This window comes from Amphiprion ocellaris, chromosome 22 (assembly GCF_022539595.1).
Source record: "Amphiprion ocellaris isolate individual 3 ecotype Okinawa chromosome 22, ASM2253959v1, whole genome shotgun sequence".
Taxonomy (NCBI): domain Eukaryota; kingdom Metazoa; phylum Chordata; class Actinopteri; family Pomacentridae; genus Amphiprion; species Amphiprion ocellaris.
Window position 1 is genome coordinate 1,638,130 of NC_072787.1, and position 20,271 is coordinate 1,658,400.

Here is a 20,271-nt window from a genome sequence, read left to right on the forward strand (position 1 = left end):
ACAGTGTCATTGTCATTTGCAATATATTTTTGTCATTTTGGTAAGTCTTTGAGTCATTGTAGTTCATTATAATCTTATTTTTGACATTTCGTTGTCACTTGGAACAAATCTTTGTCATTTTTGGGCAATATTTACCTGAATACGCACAATTTTTTGGATCAGTGCGGGCAGTTATAAACTCATTTTAGACCATTTTTGGGTTACGTTGGACAAGCCATTTAACTAAAAACTCATAAAGCTCCATGGATTGATGCTGTTTTATTGGCCTGAACCTCTACAACGGAGGTACAGAATAGGAGGAATATGAGGATTTCCGTTTACTGCTTCTGGCGGTCAGAGCAACGCCACCGACAGCCGCAGGGTGGCGGTAATGAGCTGACCGAGCAGAGCCGCGGTGTCGGGTGAGGAGCAGAAGAAGAATGGCACTTGGGGCTTGAGGAGATGATTAGCTAACAGTGAGAACAGTGTAAAGGACTGCTAGTTCTCCTCTCCTTTCTGCATTATCCATTATGTACACCGGTCCGTTGTTTACACTCTGAAGCCTCTCCCGTAGTGCTGATAATGCTGAAAATGAAGCTACCGATGAAAACGGGCGAGGAAGGAGGCGACGAAACGGCCGAGGACGATTCACTGGAGCAGCCGGAGCAGCGACACCTTCCCGGGGCGGCATCTCCCTCCTCGGTGTTCGACCGGCTGGAGGACCCTTCCAGACCCCATGTGGATCCATCCCAGCTGGACAAGGAGACTGTTTTCGAGTGGTTCGGCCTACATCTGAACCCCGCCAGGCGGATCGAGTTCGTGTGCGGGCTGCTGCATATGTGCCAACCCCTGGAGCTCCGTTTTTTGGGGTCTTACTTGGAGGATCTGGCTCGGAAAGACTACCACGTCTTACGGGACTTTGAGTTTCGGGCGAACAGTCCTAGCGATTTAGGGGTTTTAACGGACGTGGTGGACCCGGTGGTTCGGTCCAAACTCCTGGTCTGCCTGTCTCTGCTGGGGTCTGACAGCAGGGAATGTGCTGGAATACTCTTTCGGATACTGAGCCATGTAGACCCGGCCTCGTTCTACTCCCTCCCTCCCTTCAGGAACCCCCACCACCCCCCGGTCCAGGACGGGAATGTGTCCGGGCGGTCGGAGCAGACCTGCGGCTTCTCCGCTAACGAAGCAGCCGCTGGACCTCTGGAGCAGTTGGCGCTGCTCTTCACCATGGCCTCCCTACACCCAGCTCTCCATTTCCACCAACGGGAGGTTGTCCGGGGACAGCTGGACAAAATAGAGCTCTCCATAGAGGAGGAGAGGCGTCAGAGCCAGCTTGGAATGAACGCCCAGGTAAAGAGCCATAACCCCGCAGTTAATGCTAAGCTAGGTCAGAACTCGCACAACTGCAACTGGTGGGACTTTCTACAATAGTTGGCTGAAGTGACGGAAAAGTAAATAAATGTTCTTAGATTTTCACTGTTAACTGTTGAATCATCGACAGAGTGTGTTGTGTACTCCAGCAGGAAACGTCCTTTCCTAGCATTAGCTGTCGTCCATGGCAGTACAGCTAATGCTACTGCTAACAGCCATGGGTGTCAAACATAAGGCCAGCGGGCCAAAGCCGGCCCTCCAGAGGATCCAATCCGGGCCTCAAAGTGTAAAAATGAGTCCTTACTGTGAAAATATTTAAAGACATTGAACAGTGTGCAGTATAAAATCAGTCAGCAGCTTCAGTACAGAGTTTAGTTAAACCCTATCGTTGATGCACTGTCACAACTTTTACACAATTTTTGTCTAAATTTTCTACATTTACAAGGCCACAATTAGCAAAAAAAAGAATTTCATATACTAAGAAAATTCTATATACGTACACCCCAATATAGAAAAAATTGAGCAAATAATAATAATCAAACAAAAAATATTAATATTAATATTAATAATAATAATAATAATAATAATAATAACAATAATAATATATAAACCCGAGTATAGAAAGAATGAGCAAGAAAATTAAATTAAAAAGAAGAAAGTTAGCAAAAGTGTATATTAATTAATAATGTATATAGTAATATTTAAACAAAATTATGTTGTATTTCTGCAGCAGTGGGTTTTATGTAGTTTTATTTACAGGGTTAACCTTCTTCCTTAATAGTTCCCCCTTTAATTTGTGTGGTGTGTCAGGATTACTGCACAGATGTGGAAATGAATGAGAATTTAGAATAATTTTTAGATCTTAACAAGTTGTAAAATCCTATATTGTTCAGTTCCAGATACCTGTGACTAAATGTTTTCTGCCTACACAAATGATAAACTGAGGCATAATATTGTTGAAATTTCACTTATTTTTCATAAGAAATTGCAGGTTTTTAATAATGTTTTCTGAATAGATAATTCATTAAATGTGAACATTGTCAGAATGTGCTTTTTTGCACTAAAACAAAGGGGGAAAATTTGTGCTTATTTATTGGTTACTTTGTTATGATTTTACCGGTGCGGCCCACTGGAGATCAGGTTGGGCTGCATGTGGCCCCTGAACTAAAATGAGTTCGACACCTCTAGTATAAGCCGTACGATTAACCAGCCAGCAGCTAGAGTCAGTTAGATGGTTTCAGATATACATGGGATACAGCTATGACTCAGTTGGTCCCATTGTGTAACTTACAGTTTGTTGTTGCTGTGGATCTTTATCGGCTACCATCGCCTTTCTAAATACAATGAAGGTCACCATCAGGCTTACTGGATGCTGTCCCAGATATAAAGCTAACGGTTGAACAGACTGCCTGGTCCAGCTGCTCTGAGCTGAACCTCCACAGCAGCAGGTGTTCCATAAAGATCTGACTCACTGATTCTGGTGTCTGCAGGTTCTCACTCCAACCAGGCAGGACAGGAGCTCATTATGTTCATTATTTCTCTCTGTGTGCCCGGGGTTGGATTTATTGGATAAGTTGTGGTTATTTTTCATTCCATTGGCACTAGTTACAATAACAATAATGATAATGGTGTGGGCTGCCCAGGTTTATCAGCATTAGTAACCCTGACGATTGACTGGACAAAAGACGTTTTAGGGCGACATCCTTTGCTTTGGGAAACGCGTGATCAGCATTTTTCACCAAACAACTAATCAACTTAATGAGAAAATAATTTATATATTAGCCAACAGTGAAAGTAATTGTTAGAAAAGTCAAATGCTGATGGAGGGGACACATGTTGGAGTATGAGAAGAACTTTATTTACACTACAGCAGCAGATACTACTATTCATTTGTTATTCTGATGTGTTTGTGTTGGGTGCAGCAGGGTTTTTTGGTAAGATATTTGTGTGTGTAGTTGAAGTCATATGGCTGGTGGTGTTGTTGTTGTTTACCTGTTGACAGCTAACACAGATGCATTGTAGGAAAAACACTGATTGCAGACAAACATGGGTGTAACATCCTTTGCAGGGAAATTAGGAGGCCAGCTGTCTTTTTAGTTAAGGAGATGTACAGGGATGTTGGAACTGAATTTACTGACTAAATCTTGAAACAGATCTTCCTATGCCAGTCCACGTTTAATATCTGAAGGGGATGTGTCTTTTTCAAGATTATCCAGATACCCCAGGGTCAGCCGTCCTTGTTTAGTACTTGCATGCCAAAATATCTAATATTTAAATATCTAAAGCTGCTGGAAGGTGCATAAGTTACTTCAGTACTCAACTGTGGTTGTTGCTTTTGAAGAATAAGTCTCTTCAGCTCTCTGTCAGTCTTTACCCACAGAGTTAGCAGGTTGTTTCTTCGTAGGTGAGAGCTAAGGTGAAGGCATCTGATCAGTCTGTTTGTCGTTATGATTTTGCAAAAACTACCACGCCGAATGCCATGAATCTTGGTGGTGAGGTGGAGCATGGACACAGGAAGAACATATTAAACAGATCATTAGTTTTCTTTGCAGTAGGACTGTAACTAATAGACAAACTGATCTGCTGTAGAATACAATGCACAATTACAGTTATGTGGAGTAATACGGAAGTAGAGAAAATATAGCACCAAACTAGAGGGCTCTCTGACGGCGAGGATAAGCAGTAAGAATATTCTAAATATAGTGTGTACTTAAGCTGGTATTGATTTTTTTAGGTGGCTAGAATATGTTTTGCTGCTGACCCCGTTAGAGCTGCTTAGCTTCCCTCCAGTAGTTTTGTCTGCTTCTTCAGAATAGGATGGGGGTTGATGACTGCGACCTACTGAAGGTGAATAAGTGCCTTAAACAAACTAACTGTACTGTCTCTTTATATGCTCCTGTGGCTCCAGTCTGCTTTCGTTAAAATTGCAAGATACGGCATTGGCCTTGGCGAATGCCCCTCTAGTTGATCAATGGATAGAACCATTGTAGTGTTTGGTAGAAATTAAGCCCTCCAGTTCATAAATTAAAAAACATTTAACATTTAAAACATATCAAGGCAAAATAGCTCAAAGTATTGTTTTTCAACACGACCTATCAGTCCTGCCACCCGTGGATGTAATTTGTCCACTTGTTTAAAACGCCTCCAAACTCCACTGGCTGTCCGGATCCGGGTCCACATCCTCATCCGAACCGGACGATGAACTCTTTTCAGACATTTAATTCCAGGTTCCAGAGGAAACTATAATTTGATTTTTATCTACAGATCCATGTAGCTTACCACTAGCTGCTAGATTAGTTAGCCATTCAAACGCGTCACGGCCAACCCTGCTGACAGCTTCTTCAACTTAGCCTTAATGTCAGCAAAACAATGTTAATTAGGCATAACTGAGAAATAAAAGAAAATGAGCAAAACAAACAAACAAAAAAAAATCAAACAAATATAGGAAAAATGAGCAAAATAATTTTTATTTTTTTATATATATATATATATATATATATATATATATATATATATATATATATATGTGTGTTAGGGCTGGGACTTTAACGCGTTAATTTCGATTAATTAATTACAGCGAAAATAACACGTTGAAAATATTAACGCAATTGATTGCACCCTCCTCAGTTCCCTCATTTCTGGCACACCAGTAACTCTGATGAACTCTCCAGCCCAGTAGGTGGCGGTAACCTCAAGTCTGTTTGTAGCCATGAAGAAGAAACACAGGAAGCACTGAGTGAAGTCAGGCACTGGTGAACAGTGAAGGAAGATGAGATTGAGCTTGTTGGGCAGAAAGTTTTCTTTTAAAAATCTTCCTGATGGCAGCTTGGATAAAAGCCTGGTTGTGTGCAAATTGTGCAACAAAGAGTTTTCTGATCACTGCGTCACTTCAAGCCAACGGTATCACCTCAATGTAAAACATGTTGCTGTTAGCACCAGAGCTAACGTTAGCTACGAGTCATGCTAACGGTGTAGCCATCTCATAATAGACCACTTTTCTAGACAGTGCTTGAGTTTACAGAAAGTCTTAAAATGTTAAATATAATCACTATAATTGCACTTAGATTTGCAGTAATGTGTGAATGTAGCAGACAGATGAAAAATGCAGATAAATAGAAATGAAACATTTTTGTGGTTTAAGTTTTTACTCCGTCGAGGCTCTGCCTCCTTGGAGGAGGAATAACCTAAACAACAAAAATATCTCTTTTAATAACTTAATTATAAACTTAATTAAATGTGAACATTGTCAGAATGGTTTTTTTTTGCACTAAAACAAAGGGAAACATTACAAATTGTGGTGCATTATTAACTTAGCCAACTGGACCTCACAGACACAAAACTGTTAAAGTAAGAATTTTCGTTTGATCAACACATTGTTTCACCAAGTGTGTTTAAATGGAGAAAAAAACTTCTCTAATCTGGAGCCATGTGAGGAATGCAAAGCTCTTCTGGTGCCACTCTCAAGTGTCAGAGCTTCCCACCGACGCATGAAAAACCCCTCACCCCACCGGTGAGCCACTGTAAATGACTCTCAGCTTGTGTCAGTGTCCTGCTACCTAATCCACTCACTTAACAGTTTTCAGAAGGGATGCCAATAAACACCAGAACTGTCACTGGGTTAGATCTGCCATAATGTTGGATAAATAGCTTCATTTGTAATCTCAGATAGATTGTAAAATCAATGAGGAGTTAAAATAGTTAGAGACTGCATAATAAATGAGTGCTGCTTTATGTCCAGCAGTCATTGTCAAGGGTAGTTTATCTGTCTGTGTTGCCCCTCAGATAGCATTCAGTGTTGTGTAACTAAAAATGACTGGTTTGGTGCCAGACATTCACTCCTGCAGTCTCCAGCCTCAGCCTAGTAGGGAAATATGAAAATGAAAAATATTTCAGGATCTGGAGTTGGATAGAAATGAGCTTCCCAGACGCCTGTAGCTGCAGGTTAGCGGCTTCAGGCCTCAGTAGCTGCTAGCATAGCACGCCTGTATCACTGACTCTGTTCCATCCTGGAGGCTGAAGTCATTGTGAGTCAGAGCCGGGCCTGGTGAAGATGCTCCTAATAAAATCACACATGCCATTTTAGAGCAGGGTGCTGTCTCTGGACTGTGCTACTGTCAGATGTAGTAGAAGCCACAGTGAGGGAAAGATTAGAAGCAAACACATGCATATTAGTTGTTTCATTCCTTTTGGTTGTCAGATGGTTGTCCCACATTCTGTGTTTACGTAGACGGTGTAGTTTGGCTGTTTACTTTGGTATTTGTATTCTGTGTCTATCTTTACTTTTTGGCTACTCAACATTTGAAGTGAATTTGTATTTCCTACTGGATTGTAAATCATCACAGACTAATATGTTTACACTGGCCAATATTCCCATCTCTAAAAATGACCTCCATCAGTCTGGGAAAACCAAAACAAACCACTGTGGAAATTTTCACCGTCATCCCTAATAGGAAAGCCCTATTCGCTAAACGTAAATCAAGTTAAATACATTACAATTATGCTCTAATTAAAGGTTTAACTCCCAGTGAACCAGTGTGATCCAGTGACTAATTTGGTGTCCTGTTGGTCTGAAGGAGCTGATGGGTCAGAAGGCAGACTGCCTGCCCTCCCCAGCGCTGGGTTTAGGAGAATGTCCGGCCTCCCATCCTCCCTGCCAGAGTCGACGCTCGAGCCGCTGGGCAGCACAAAGAGAAGGTGAGGGAAAACGGTCAACACACTCTACATAAGAATTCTAACTGCTGCAGGTGTAACAGGGAACAAGACAGCATTTTAAATTAGTCTCCGCTTGATTCTCTGTGCCAAAGTAGTCTTAGACACCTGCCTTAACCAACTATGGGATGTTTGTTACTTTACCTATTGAAGTTTTAGCTGTTTTGCTGAAAAAAGGGTTTTCCTCTAGATCAGGGGTGTCAAACATGCAGCCCGCGGGCCAAAAGCGGTCCTCCAGAGGGTCCTATCCGGCCCTCAAAGTGTAAAAACTACAGAGAAAACATTAACTGCAGATTGTAAATTAGTACAAGTATAAATTTAAAATAATTTCTAGACCATGACAAGTTGTTTTGATCATAAAGTAAAATACTAGATTGTTCATTGTTCTTTTGTCATTTTGTGTTTCCTTTTTGTCTCACTTGTGTTTTTTTGTCTTTTTTGTCATTTTGTGTTTTACTTGTTGTTTTGTATAGTGTTTTTTTGTTTTGTGTTTTTTTTGTCTCACTTGTGTTTGTCTATTTTTTTGTCATTTTGTGTCTCGCTTTTGTCATTTTTTTGTCTTGTTTGTGTCATTTGTATAATTTCTGTCTCATTCTTGTTGTTTATCCATTTTTTTGTCACTTTGTAACTTTTTTGTTGAATTTGTAGCCTCTTTTTTTGGTTTGTTTTGGGTTGTTTGTCTCATTTTTTGTCATTTTGTGTCTCTTGTCATTTTGTGTTTTGCTTTATTTGTTCTTTTGTGCATCGTTTGTCATTTTGTGTTTTTTTTGTCTCGCTTATGTTGATTGCCCATTTTTTTGTTGCTTTGTAACTTTTTTCAAATTTTTTGTCTCTTTTTTGTTTTTTTCTAGTCGTTTGTCTCATATTTTGTCTTTTTTGTCATTTTTGTGTCTGGTTTCTGTAATATTTTTTGTTGTTTTTGGTCGTTTTTTTGTCTTTGTCTGACTTTTGTTATTTTGATCATAAAGTAAAACACTATATTGTTCAGTTCCAGGTACCTGTGATTATAATTAGGAGTTGTGGTTGTTTATAGGTTATTATTCTATGATATTACTGGTCTGGTCCACTGGAGATCAAAGTGTCCTGAATGTGGAACCTGAACTAAAATGACTTTGACACCCCTGTTCTAGAAAGATTCATAGTAGGTCCTACAATGAAACGACTTTCAGTGACTAGGAAGTGTTTTTAAAGTCAGTATTTGCTAGTCCTAATAGCTGTGCTGCTGTCTTCCTCCTGAACTTGTCAGACAGACTGACTCATAATTGTGTATTATTGGTCTGTGTGTTTTTTGTAGCGGTGCATATAGAGGGAATTGTGCTAAGGGGCATCTCTCGGACCAGAATAGACAAGGAATACAACTTTGAGGTGGGCAACGACATCACACACACGCACGCACACACGCACACACGCGCACACACGGGAAGCTGTTAACAACAGAGCACAAAACGTCTGTGTGTGTCTAGCTGTACACTAAAACAACCACCAGATGTAACTACAGATATCAGGACTGTTAACCATCTCATGCCGTGATCATACTACAGGACATTTGTGTCTGATAAGATGGTCGCTGCATCAGATTAGGCAATTATAATGCCATAAATTCTTGTTGTGACTTGGCCAAGACACACGACAGACTGCATGCTGGTCACTGGCCAATAACAGCCTGCCTCCTTTCACAACCTACGTGATGTCAATGGGAAGAGAGAGGAGAAAAAACAGAAAGTCCCTGTACCAAGACTGTAAACAAATAATGGACGTGTAGAGGAGAGGTTTGGACTCCTATTGGTCATTGTCATGGGTACATTGAGGAAGCTGTCACACAACAGGAGAGAAGGTTAAATAAAGTACTAACATGCTAGTTTTTTTGTGATGGGACATCATGAGACTTCCCACATGCAGCACTGATTGACACTACATGGAAGAAAGTAGTCAATTTGTGGTCCTGGGGCTAATTTTGTGCTGGTTTTGCATAGTCTGAACGAGGCACTACTGAACTAAAACATCAGTATCATGTTGCAGAAGACTTCCAACGCCCGATGTCTGTGTGTCTGTGTGTGTGTGTAGGTGTGTGTGTGTAGGTGTGGGGGTGTGGGTGTGTGTGCTCTCAGCTTTGGGAGGAGGCCAACCCACTGCACTTTAGAGATGCAACAAGCAGGAGAGTAACAATAATAGCTCAGTGATAGAAAAAAAAAACTCTTTCAAACAACCCTACTACGGGTCACGTTGGTGGGTTGTCTCATTGTATGACAGGGACAAAATTGTGTTTCTACTAGGGCTGGGACTTTAACGCGTTAATTTCGATTAATTAATTACAGCGGAAAATAACGCGTTAAAAATAATAACGCAATTGTTTGCACCCTCCTCAGTTCCCTCATTTCTGTCCCACCGATAACTCTGATGAACACTCCAGCCCAGTAGGTGGCAGTAATGAACCTAAAGTCTGTTTGTAGCCATGAAGAAGAAACACAGGAAGCACTGAGTGAAGTCAGGCACTGGTGAACAGTGAAGGAAGATGAGATTGAGTTTGTTGGGCAGAAATTTTCCTTTTAAAAATCTTCCCGATGGCAGCTTGGATAAAAGTCTGGTTGTGTGTAAATTGTACAACAAAGAGTTTTCTGATCACTGCGTCACTTCAAGCCGACGGTATCACCTCAATGTAAAACATGTTGCTGTTAGCACCAGAGCTAACGTTAGCTACGAGTCATGCTAACGGTGTAGCCATCCCATAATAGACCACTTTTCTAGACAGTGCTTAAGTTTACAGAAAGTCTTTAAATGTTGAATAAAATCGCTATAATTGCACTTAGATTTGCAGTAATCTGTGAATGTAGCAGACAGATGAAAAATGCAGATAAATAGAAATGAAACATTATTGTGGTTTAAGTTTTTACTCCGTTGAGGCTCTGCCTCCTTGGAGGACGAATAACCTTAACCTAGAACAGAATGAATCTCTGGATTTTCAACTGTCTGAAGCTCCTTGAACTACTTATGCTGATTTTATGTGCCATACAGTGGAAAAAACAACTAAATTCAGGCTTTAAGTCATCAAAATCACTTTTTTCTATATTATAAACACCTATATGTCTATTCATTGATTCAACTGTAAACCACGATTTTATTTGAATTGAAAAACTTCACTTATTGTGTCAAATATTGCTATTTGACTAAACTGCAATTAATATCGATTAATTAATTACAAAGCCTGTAATTAATTAGATAAAATTTTTTTTAAATCACGTCCCGCCACGAGTTTCTACACATTGTGTCAATGCAAAAACCATAACTCAGGGGTGTCCAACATGCGGCCCGTGGGCCGAAAGCTATCCTGCAGAGGGTCCTATCCGGTCCTCAAAGTGTAAAAACTACAGAGAAAACATTAACTGCAGATTGTAAATTAGTACAAGTATAAATTTACAATAATTTCTAGACCATGACAAGTTGTTTTGATCAGAAAGTAAAATATTAGATTGTTCATTGTTCTTTTTTCATTTTGTTTCTTATTTTTGTAATATTTTGTCTTGCTTTTGTTTTTTGTTTTTTTGTCTGACTTTTGTAGTTTTTCGCATATTTTTGCATGCTTGTTTCTTGTTTTTGTCGTCTTGTGTTTCCTTTTTGTTTTGTTTGTGTTTTTTTTTGACAGTTTCTGTTTTGCTTTAATCATTGTTTTGTGTATCATTTTTGTCATTTCATGGTTTTTTTGTCTCGCTTGTGTCATTTGTTTAATTTTTTATGTCCTTTTTGTCATTTGTCCATTTTTTTTGTCAATTTGTGACTTTTTTGTCTTTTTTTTGCTCTTTCTTTATTTTGTTTCTTGTCGTTTGTCAAATTTTTCTCGCTTTTGACGTTTTTTGTCTCGTTTTTTAATTCCTGAAATGTGAACATTTTTAGAACATACTTTTTGCACTTAAACAAAGACAACAGTTAGTAATTGTCGTTATTTATCGTTTTTTTTTTTTTTGTTGTTGTTGTTGAGATATTACTGTTGCGGCCCACTTGAGATCAAATTGTGCTGACCGTGGCCCCTGAGCTAAAATGAGTTTGACATCTCTTGCAGAACTAAACCTTAATTGGTTAAATGAATGTGTGCAAAGACTTTTCGCAACTTGTTTTATCTTTGATTGTGTTGGAGAGTTTCAACAATCTGAGCCTGTGGACCTCTGCTGCTGCTGCTATTTACTACACTCCCTAAACCACAATCAGGCCACAACACACTATGGACTTACCTGTTCAGTGTGCATAGGCATCTGTTAACAGCTTTAACATGAGAGTTTGTGCCTAGAGTGGCTTTCTGACCTGTCTATCCTCTGGGGAGCTTTGTGCTGGGTACTCCGGTGCTACCCTGGCAGTCAGGCTTATCTATCTCCAGCATGGTGACATTTTTGGTCCGGTTAAGCAGGGTTGGAACAGCGTGGTCCCCCCGTATGTGGTACACATAAAATTGTGTGGTTCAGTTGGGTCATGGCAGTATTCCTTATTTTTTATTTTTGACCCAGTTGGCCGTCATGTTCATCCGATCTCACTTTCCAGTTCTGTAGTGTGTCAGTCCGGTGCCAGACTAGTGACAGGTTGTCACAGATGACGGCTTTGTTCCTTCAAAGTTGCCGTGTTCCAAACATGGATTCACAGTAACTAATAAGATTATTGCTCATTTTCGGTGAGATAAATTCAGTAAAGCAGATGGAGAGGAGAGACTAACTGTCCTTTTGGCTTGACTGAGCTTTGACAGTCGAGCCAACAGCGCTCACAACAGCAAGCCACTCTCACTCTCCATCTGTTTCTACTGGAACAACCCACTGATGCACACAAACACACATTCTTACGCATCTTTAGACTGCCTTATAGGCCTGTTTAATTTTTGTTACGTTACATCATTTATCTGTCTCTAGATATGAAGACTTTTAGCATGCAGCTACTTTTTGTTTCCATTAAGTGTAATGCTTACGGCAGGTGTCAAACATGCGGCCCGCGGACCAAAACCAGCCTCCAGAGGGTCCAATCCGGCCCTCAAAGTGTAAAAATTCCAGAGAAGACATTAACTGCAGATTGTAAATTAGTAAAACTATAAATTTAAAATAATCTCTCGACCATGACAAGTTGTTTGGATCATAAAGTAAAATACTAGATTGTTCTTTTGTCATTTTGTGTCTCATTTTTGTAATATTTTGTCTTGTTTTTGCTGTTTGTTTTTTTTGTCTTTGTGTGTATATATATATATATATATATATATATATATATATATATATATATACATACATACATACATACATACATACATACATACATACATACATACATACATACATATATATATATAGGACAAGCACCATAAAAAATACTTCATTATATAAATTGAGTAGATGTAATAAGTTAATTTAACCCCGGTCTAAATGCAGTTCATCCTGCCTCACTCCAACACAGACCACTGTCTTCACTTTGTCAGAAAACTTAAACTTGAGGCTCAATCTTTAAATTACTATTGTGGGCAAGTTACGTTTATTTATAAAGCATATTCAAACCCTGCTTAAGCTGATAGAAATGAAATAAAAAGTTTCACGCACACACACACACACACACACACGTGTCCTATCACTGTCATTAATCAGCTAACAAACAAACACTAGCATCAGGAGAGCTACCAGAGAGACTAACATTACGTTTCCTCACTGTAAAACAGAACAAACGTAGGATAATGTAGTGACTTACCTGCCTTTGAGCTCCTTCATCCTCGTCAGTGACATGTTGCGTTTCAGGTGCTCTATCATCATCGTGGTGCTCATGTTCCATCTCATATTACTTTTGCAAAGCTTGCATGTTACGCATGTTTTTTGTTTTGTGAAGCGTGAAATGCTCCCACACTTTTGAGGATTTCGGTCTAATTGTTTTCTCCGTGTCGGTCATGTTTCGTTGAAATTACTCTGAATTTAGTTTTGCTTTGCCGCCACCTCGCTCTGTTCAACTTGCTCTACAGGTGGAGTTATTTAAAAAAAACAAAAACTTTATTTCCGTCAGCCAGCATTGACAAAGCTCTGCAGGTGGAGTAGACGCTCCGCGACATGGCGAGTGACGCACGAATCACGCGACACAACGAATCGATAATGAAATCCGTTGCCAACGCTTTTAATAATCGATTATTATCAATTTTATCAATTCGTTGTTGCAGCCCTAATGCTTTCCTATTTAATCGAGATCCATTTAGTGAAATCCCCCAGCTGTGGTTGTGTGGTCATCAAAGTGAACTGAATTAACTAACTGGGATTAGATATGCTTATTCTGTCCCCCTCAACCCACCCAGCTAGCAGCAGATGGGTCCCCCCACATAAAAAGTCAGGTTCTGCTCAAGGTTTTTTCCCTGTTAAAGGGTGTTTTCCTGCCACTGTCGCCTTTTGGCTGCTTTGGAGGTTCAGGCATATGGGTTCTGTAAAGCGTCTTGAGACAATTTGACTGTAATTGGCGCTATATAAATAAAATTGAATTGAATTGAATTGAATTAAAACCTCACTGAGCTGGGTCATCCCCCTTTTGATTGTCTGAATAAATTCATTTGGTGTTAACACAGAAATGCTTCCCCACAGTTGTTGCATATTGAGTCATAGCTGGCAGAATGAGAAGCTTATTAAAAGTGTTTGACCGTTCACCCAGCTAAATGTTGCCATACGATATTTAATCACAACCAAAAGAATGTCACCATCGTCCTATTGTTTATTAACGTGTTACTGAAGCCTGTCCAGTTCCTCATGGTCATGTGTAGCTCATGAACTAATATGTTGCCTCTTTGTGTCTCAGTGGAACATGACATGACATCTGTTTTATTTACAATTTGATTTCACAGGTTTATGTGTGTTGTTTTTTTGACTTTTTTGCATTGGAAATATGAACATTTGTGTAAACTAGAAGTTTGATAGGGTTGGCCTTCTGCATGGGTATAACTAATGCTGTATTTACACCCTTGGATTGCAGATTTTCAGATCTGATATTCAGCTTTTTTGTATTATTGTGATAATACACTGAGACATAATTGAACATGATAATTAGTAGTCTATCAATGCTGAAGGATAAATGTTGAGAAGTTACTTGTGTTATTCATAATTTAGATACCAGAATTTTCATTTTAGCTGCAGATGTGGATCAATTGCAAATATCTATTGTATTTATTGTTATTGGTTATTGGTGTTCCTGAGTACTACTGATCTATATTGACCCTATGGAAACCATAATGGTTGACCTCAAGGTTTGTTTGTGGCATTATGTTCTTAAAGTTGCTACTTTGAAGTTGCTGTCAGGGCTTTATTTGTCTAGATTTGTCACGTGCTCATAAACTGATCTTAATATGGTATAGTCTTCTCTTTGGGTGTATTTACTGTGTCATTGTACCATGAAGCACGTAGTCAGTGTGGTGATGGAGAATGTCCCATTTTGTGTTTCAGGTGAAGTGGTCAGACTCTTCTTCCAGCAATGTGACCAAAACCCATCTGGAACTGGAGAACTTCCTTCTTAAGGTACACCTTTGCTGAAGTTATTGACCAGTTATACACATGTCAATTACAATGACAAGATTGCCTGAGTTATGGAGGCTCTGACTAGGTGAGAAGAATCACACTTTCTTGTCAGGTAATCTAGTGTATTGAGGACTCTAATTTAGGATTTAAGACAGTTAATGTAATTACATGTAGACTAGTCTGGAAAATGAGTCACTGATTGATTGAGGCGATACCTGCTGTGATGAGTGTTTGAGCACAATGGACAGTGTCAGTGATGGACCTGTTGGCCTTTGTCCCAGCAGGTAAAGCACAGATCTGAGTAATGCAGTTAATGAGTAAATTCAGTTTCAGAGTCCTGCTGTTGTGCATGCTGGCTCACTAACACACTGTCATGACTTGCAGGGACACTGAAACGGAACGGAGCCATAATTAGCGTTGTTTATTAGAAACACCTGTGCCTTTAACATGTACAGTTACAAAGGCCAGTTGGCCTTTTTTCATGACCTTTATAACAGCAGATATCTAATAAGTGATTTCTGGCCTTATTCTTTGCTAAAAAAATATCCGCGTATCTGTCTGCGATCTTGTGGAGTGGCAACAGAGAGGGAATATTAGCAGAGGCATTTCTGTGGCAGAAATGAGCAATGCAACAAGAAAGGGAACGCTTGTTTGTCCAAAAGGTTTACAACCTTGTCATTTAGTGGTCATTTTGTGTCTCTTTGTGGTCATTTTGTGTCTCTTTGTGGTCATTTGTTGTCATTCTTTGTCTCTTTGTAGTTGTTTTGTGACTTGTGGTTATTTTGTGTTTCTCATTGGTAGTTTTTTTTGTCATTTTGTCTTCTTGTATCTCTTTGTGGATGTTTTGAATTATTTTGTGGTCATTTTGTGTCTCTTTGTGGTCATGTTGTGTCTTTTTGTGGAAGTTTTGAGTCATTTTGTGTAGTTTTTTTTGTCATTCTTTGTTTCGTCCACATGGGAAGTCAGTAGTAGCTGCTGTAGTCCAATGATAAAAGCTTTACTTGTTTATTGCATCCCATATGTTGTTCACTTGTTGTTCCCTGTTTCTGCCCACAGCTTCCTAAGGATCAGTGCACAGAGTCTTTTGAGAAGAGCATCCTGAGACTTCTGAACCAGGGGGACCAGTATGAGAGCAGGGAGGTGGAGAAGAACCTCAGGTACTGTTCATTTAAACCAGAAGTTACTCTGACTTGTAAACACAACTGAGATTATGAAAATGTGCCTTTTGAACTGCCTAAGAGAGAAGAGTCCATTTTAGGAGGCATCTTTTTCTATTCCTGCATGCATTTATCTGTGGATTTCCTTTAATGACTTTCAGTGGCCAGTCGTCCTTCAATCTTGAACATTTTTGTGGCTAGAAAGAGTTAAAATATTTCTCCTTCCAGCTCTGTCAGCTAAATATGATGGATTTGTTTGGTGCGTTCTGGCGTTCACACCATATCAGATCACATGAAAAGTTTGCACACTGCAGCCTCGACGGAGCACGAACTGCAGTCTCAACCGTGGTCATTTCATTTTGTTATTCAGAGCTCTTCAGGGATAAATGGTCAACATCTGTCTTGTTTTTACCCTAAAACCTTCTCTTTCAGGGTCATTTCCTATACATAATAAATCTAGAATCCATTCCTACTCCTTACTGCACCACAGTCACTTAGAAGAAAGTTAAGATCCTTCATGGTGTTGTGAATTTGAAAGGCATCATGCTAGGTTTGGACTATATTATAGAAGAGACATTCAGAGCTTTGGCATTCTCTTTGTCTGCTCGTGTTTGTGGGATAAAATGGTCACAGTTGTGGAACTACAGTTCCTGTAATGATGCTTTGGCAGATCTAAACTGGATGTATAATGTCATCATAGATTCTGAGTTCCTAACTTTCATTTAGAGATATGCAGAATTAGCTATTAGCAGCTTGTGATTTACAGAAATCCATCTCTGGATTACTTTGATACTGAAGAAAAAACACACACACACACACACACACAGCATCCAGTGGAACAGTTTCGTTTTCTGTGAAGTGAAACTGTGGAAAGTGAAACCTATCGGCCCGAGCACAATTAGTTTTTTTAATCCGTAGCCCATTCTACAATGCAGCTGCATCACAATCATTTTGGCTGCTTCCATCAGAGAGCCCACTTCCTTCTATGAGACTCGGTTTAACTGGTGTCCAAGGAACGCTTTTGCTTCATTAGCTTCAGTAATGTACTATAGCTGCATGATTTCCACATAGAAAGAGATCTAAAGATGTGTGCAGAAGTTTGCTGTCAAACTTCTGCATGGAACATGTGGTTTATTACAAAATGATTCCCTCCTTGATGTAGATTCATAAAAGGAAGTGCGTTTCCATTTATGTCTCATAAATCTCACAATAGTTCAAGAGCTTGCTGTCCCCTAAGCTGTTCTGATGTTTAGTATGTGTGGTATAGTTTCAGTCGTAGTTTTTCATAGGTGTGTTTAGGATTTAAATATGTCTACATTTTGCTCACTCATGTTGTCTCTGTGTTTGTCCTCCTCAGGGAAAGGTTCCTGTCTGCTCCTTCACTATTCAGACAGACCAGAAAGGTCTGCAGCTTCTTCAACTGTGACTCCAGTTACTCTACTAAACATCCCTACTGCAGATGTGAGTATCAGGCTGAGATATCCTCTGAATGTCTATACTTTTTAAAATCTAACTGTACGTCCTCTCTTCCATCCGAGTCTGTGAAGTGTCAGGCGTTTTAATTGGCACTGTTTAAGCTACTGTGTTGTCTTTAGTAGAAGATTCAGTGAATGTGGCCTCCTAAGGAAACATATCCTCATGTGTGTGTCAGTGTTTTGTCTTTTCTCTTCTAGAACAAGCAAAACAATCTCTGAATTTCAATTAAGCTCAGTTAAATTCAGGACACTTTACATAGTATGGTCAGGATGTTAAAGTATTACAAAGGATAAGCCAACAATGTCCCCATTTCTTCAACTCATTGATATTTTCAGTCACTTTAGTTTGTTCTCATGTTGTTTTTCTCTGTTTAATGGATAATTAGGCCTAAAGACACTTACTTCCATACTCTAAATAATTTGGCTGATTAGTTTTTGATGTATATCTGCTGCACTACTGTGTTTATTGACCAATAAAATGTTTATTCTTAGAGAAGATCTCACTACTAGGGCTATTTTAAGGAGTTATTCAAGAAGCCATTATTCAAGGAAAAAGCTGCAGAACATTTGCTGCTTCAAGGCTCTCACGTGTGAGAATTGGCTTCTTTCTTGGTCGTAAATTACTGTAAATATTATAGTTACTGGTTTTAGAATGAAACAGGATGTCAGCTTGGACTCCAGGAAGTGTGATGGCCCATTTCTGATCTAACCAAGTGATTGGCTGATTAATTGTGTTCATAATTGGCAGATTAATTGATAATGAAAATAGTTGTAGTCCTACTTGAACCAAAGTAAAGCCGATAATAATACAGGGGATCCTCGGTATATGACATCATCGACATACAGTGTTTCATCATTACGTCTGAACTGGTTACATGGAACTAGTTGACAAGCAGAGCGGATGAATATATCGTCATGAGGCGCTATCAGACGGCTTTGTTTCCATTCTCTGGTTGTACGCTACCTTGGATTGTGCTACATTCACTAACTTTTTATCCTTCATTATGGCTCCCAGCCAGGGGTGAAAGTAAGCCGGTACGGTCCGGTACTATGTACCGGCAAAAGATCTGGTGGTGGTACGCCACTCTTCCACCAGTACGCCGCCCGGCTGCCTGCTATCAACCAGAGTTCACTCAGCAGTACATGAGTGCGCATGTGTGTCTACTTCCATAACACAGCGATTGCTATGGCCAATAGCAGCCAATAGCAAATAGGTGCGCTTGATTTATTGCACTGGGACATTTTCCACAACTAGTCAATAGACGTCAACAAGCGCCGCTTGCAACGGGACGGGGCGAGCAAATAAATTACACCTGAAATTCCACATGTTCTTGTGATTGGCTGAAATACTTTCAACAGGATTTACAATGGTTATCATCGACAGATAGATATTTTAAATAAAAACGGAGAGGAGCACTACAAAACAGTCAAGATTTTTTTTATTTTTTTTGTCAAAGTAATAATGCATAGGAAAGTAACAACTATGTTTAAAAGAAAAGACAGGGATACTGAAGATGGGTTACCACAGAAAATCAGAAAAACATCCAGTGATGAAGATGTAGAGCAAGCTGAGAGTCAGGATGAGGAGGCACCATGTCAGGAGAAAGAAGCAGTTGCAGGATCCCCAGAAAAAAGCACAGGTGATGATGATGCTACGCCTCCTGCTTATCCTTCCATTTGGACAAAGGGTCAATATGAACAATTTAAAAGCAGAAATGAATGGTTGTATGCCCAACATGGGAAACCGGGATGCACTCCATGCCACGATGTTAAGATATTAAGAGCGAGATGAGGGTTTTGGTAATAATACCGGCAAGAATTTAAAACTACTTTCACCCCTGCTCCCAGCGTAAGTCAGACTCTTCTGATGCTTGGAAGAAAAGGAAAGCCGTCTCCATGGAAGTGAAATTAGAATAAAACGCTGGGAACAGGACCAAACACCGACCAACATGGGTCAAGTTGTAAAAACAGGTCAACATATTGTAGCGACCCTCTGTGATGAATGAGTGAGACTTTATCTGGTTCTCTGCTGGTTTATTGAACCTTCACACAGGCTACTGTGGACCGTAGCCAACGCCAGAATAACTAGAAAAACCCCATAACTTAGCTCCAGAATTAGCCGCCGTTCCCAGCTCTCTCTACTGCTGACTCTCAGCCAATCAGAGGTGAGCTAACTAAACATGGCACGTTCACTGACATTAGGTAAATCTGGAACTGAACAATAAACAAAGAAACATCAACAACAATATCAGTCCGTTACAATATTCTGTTATCTTCTAGTAAAATGATTCATGCATGGATAAAAGTCATTGGTATTCATGACTTTATGAAGAACTGATCGATATCGTGATGCACGGAACAAGTTTGTTTACATTTTTGTCGGAGTTCCAACTTATGATGAAAATCGACTTACATAGATCCGTAGGAACAGAACTCTGACATAAGTCCAGGACTTACATCAGAAGGACCGCTGTATTTACCAAAGTATTAAGTTTTCTATATCATACTTTAAAGAATGAAATTTTTTGGTAGCTGCACATAGTTGTTATTTTCATTATGCTTGACTACATACAGTGTTTTAGTGACAACATGGTTTACCATTAATCTCTGTTTATACACACACACAACTGCACTGCATATATATTTGCTTAACCTAAATTTGATGTTATGTTTTTTTGAATAGGCAACTGCCAGCCGTGGAAGGCCTACCAGGGAGACTGCTCCGATGCCTCCAGTCAGGAGGAAGGTGAGAGGAAGTGGAGTTCTCCTACAACTCTTTTCCCACAGCGAGGTTTTTCTTCTGACAAGCATTTTCCTCTGTGGAGAGTAGCAGGGGCAGGGAGAGAGCAGAGAGGAGGACAAAAGAAATGCACAAGAGTATGTATAATGTGAATGAAGCACAGACAAAACAAAGGAGCAGCCAGCTAACCGGAGGTGCAGCTGTAGCTCCAGCTACACAGTAGGCATGAAAAACTAACTAGCATTTATTTTTGGAGGTCGTTTGGAAAGGCTGAGTCTGTTTCAAATCCTCATGTTTCACGGCTATATTTGCCCGATGATATACTGGACTGAGATCAGCATGAC

General features: G+C 39.7%; 1 protein-coding gene across 2 annotated transcripts in view; it reads left to right on the forward strand.

Moving 5' to 3' along the window:
* Positions 1-406: 406 nt before the first annotated feature.
* The window catches only part of zcchc2 (zinc finger, CCHC domain containing 2), a 37,849-nt gene continuing 17,984 nt past the window's right edge, over positions 407-20,271 (forward strand). For both annotated transcript variants that reach the window (XR_008600411.1, XM_023296559.3), the window contains exons 1-7: positions 407-1,329; positions 6,924-7,044; positions 8,354-8,424; positions 14,484-14,555; positions 15,612-15,712; positions 17,070-17,173; positions 19,871-19,933. Coding sequence is in view for 1 of the 2 variants with exons in the window: in XM_023296559.3 (XP_023152327.1) it covers positions 562-1,329; positions 6,924-7,044; positions 8,354-8,424; positions 14,484-14,555; positions 15,612-15,712; positions 17,070-17,173; positions 19,871-19,933 (1,300 nt within the window). In the remaining variant the exon portion in view is untranslated. The remainder of the gene's footprint in view (positions 1,330-6,923; positions 7,045-8,353; positions 8,425-14,483; positions 14,556-15,611; positions 15,713-17,069; positions 17,174-19,870; positions 19,934-20,271) is intronic.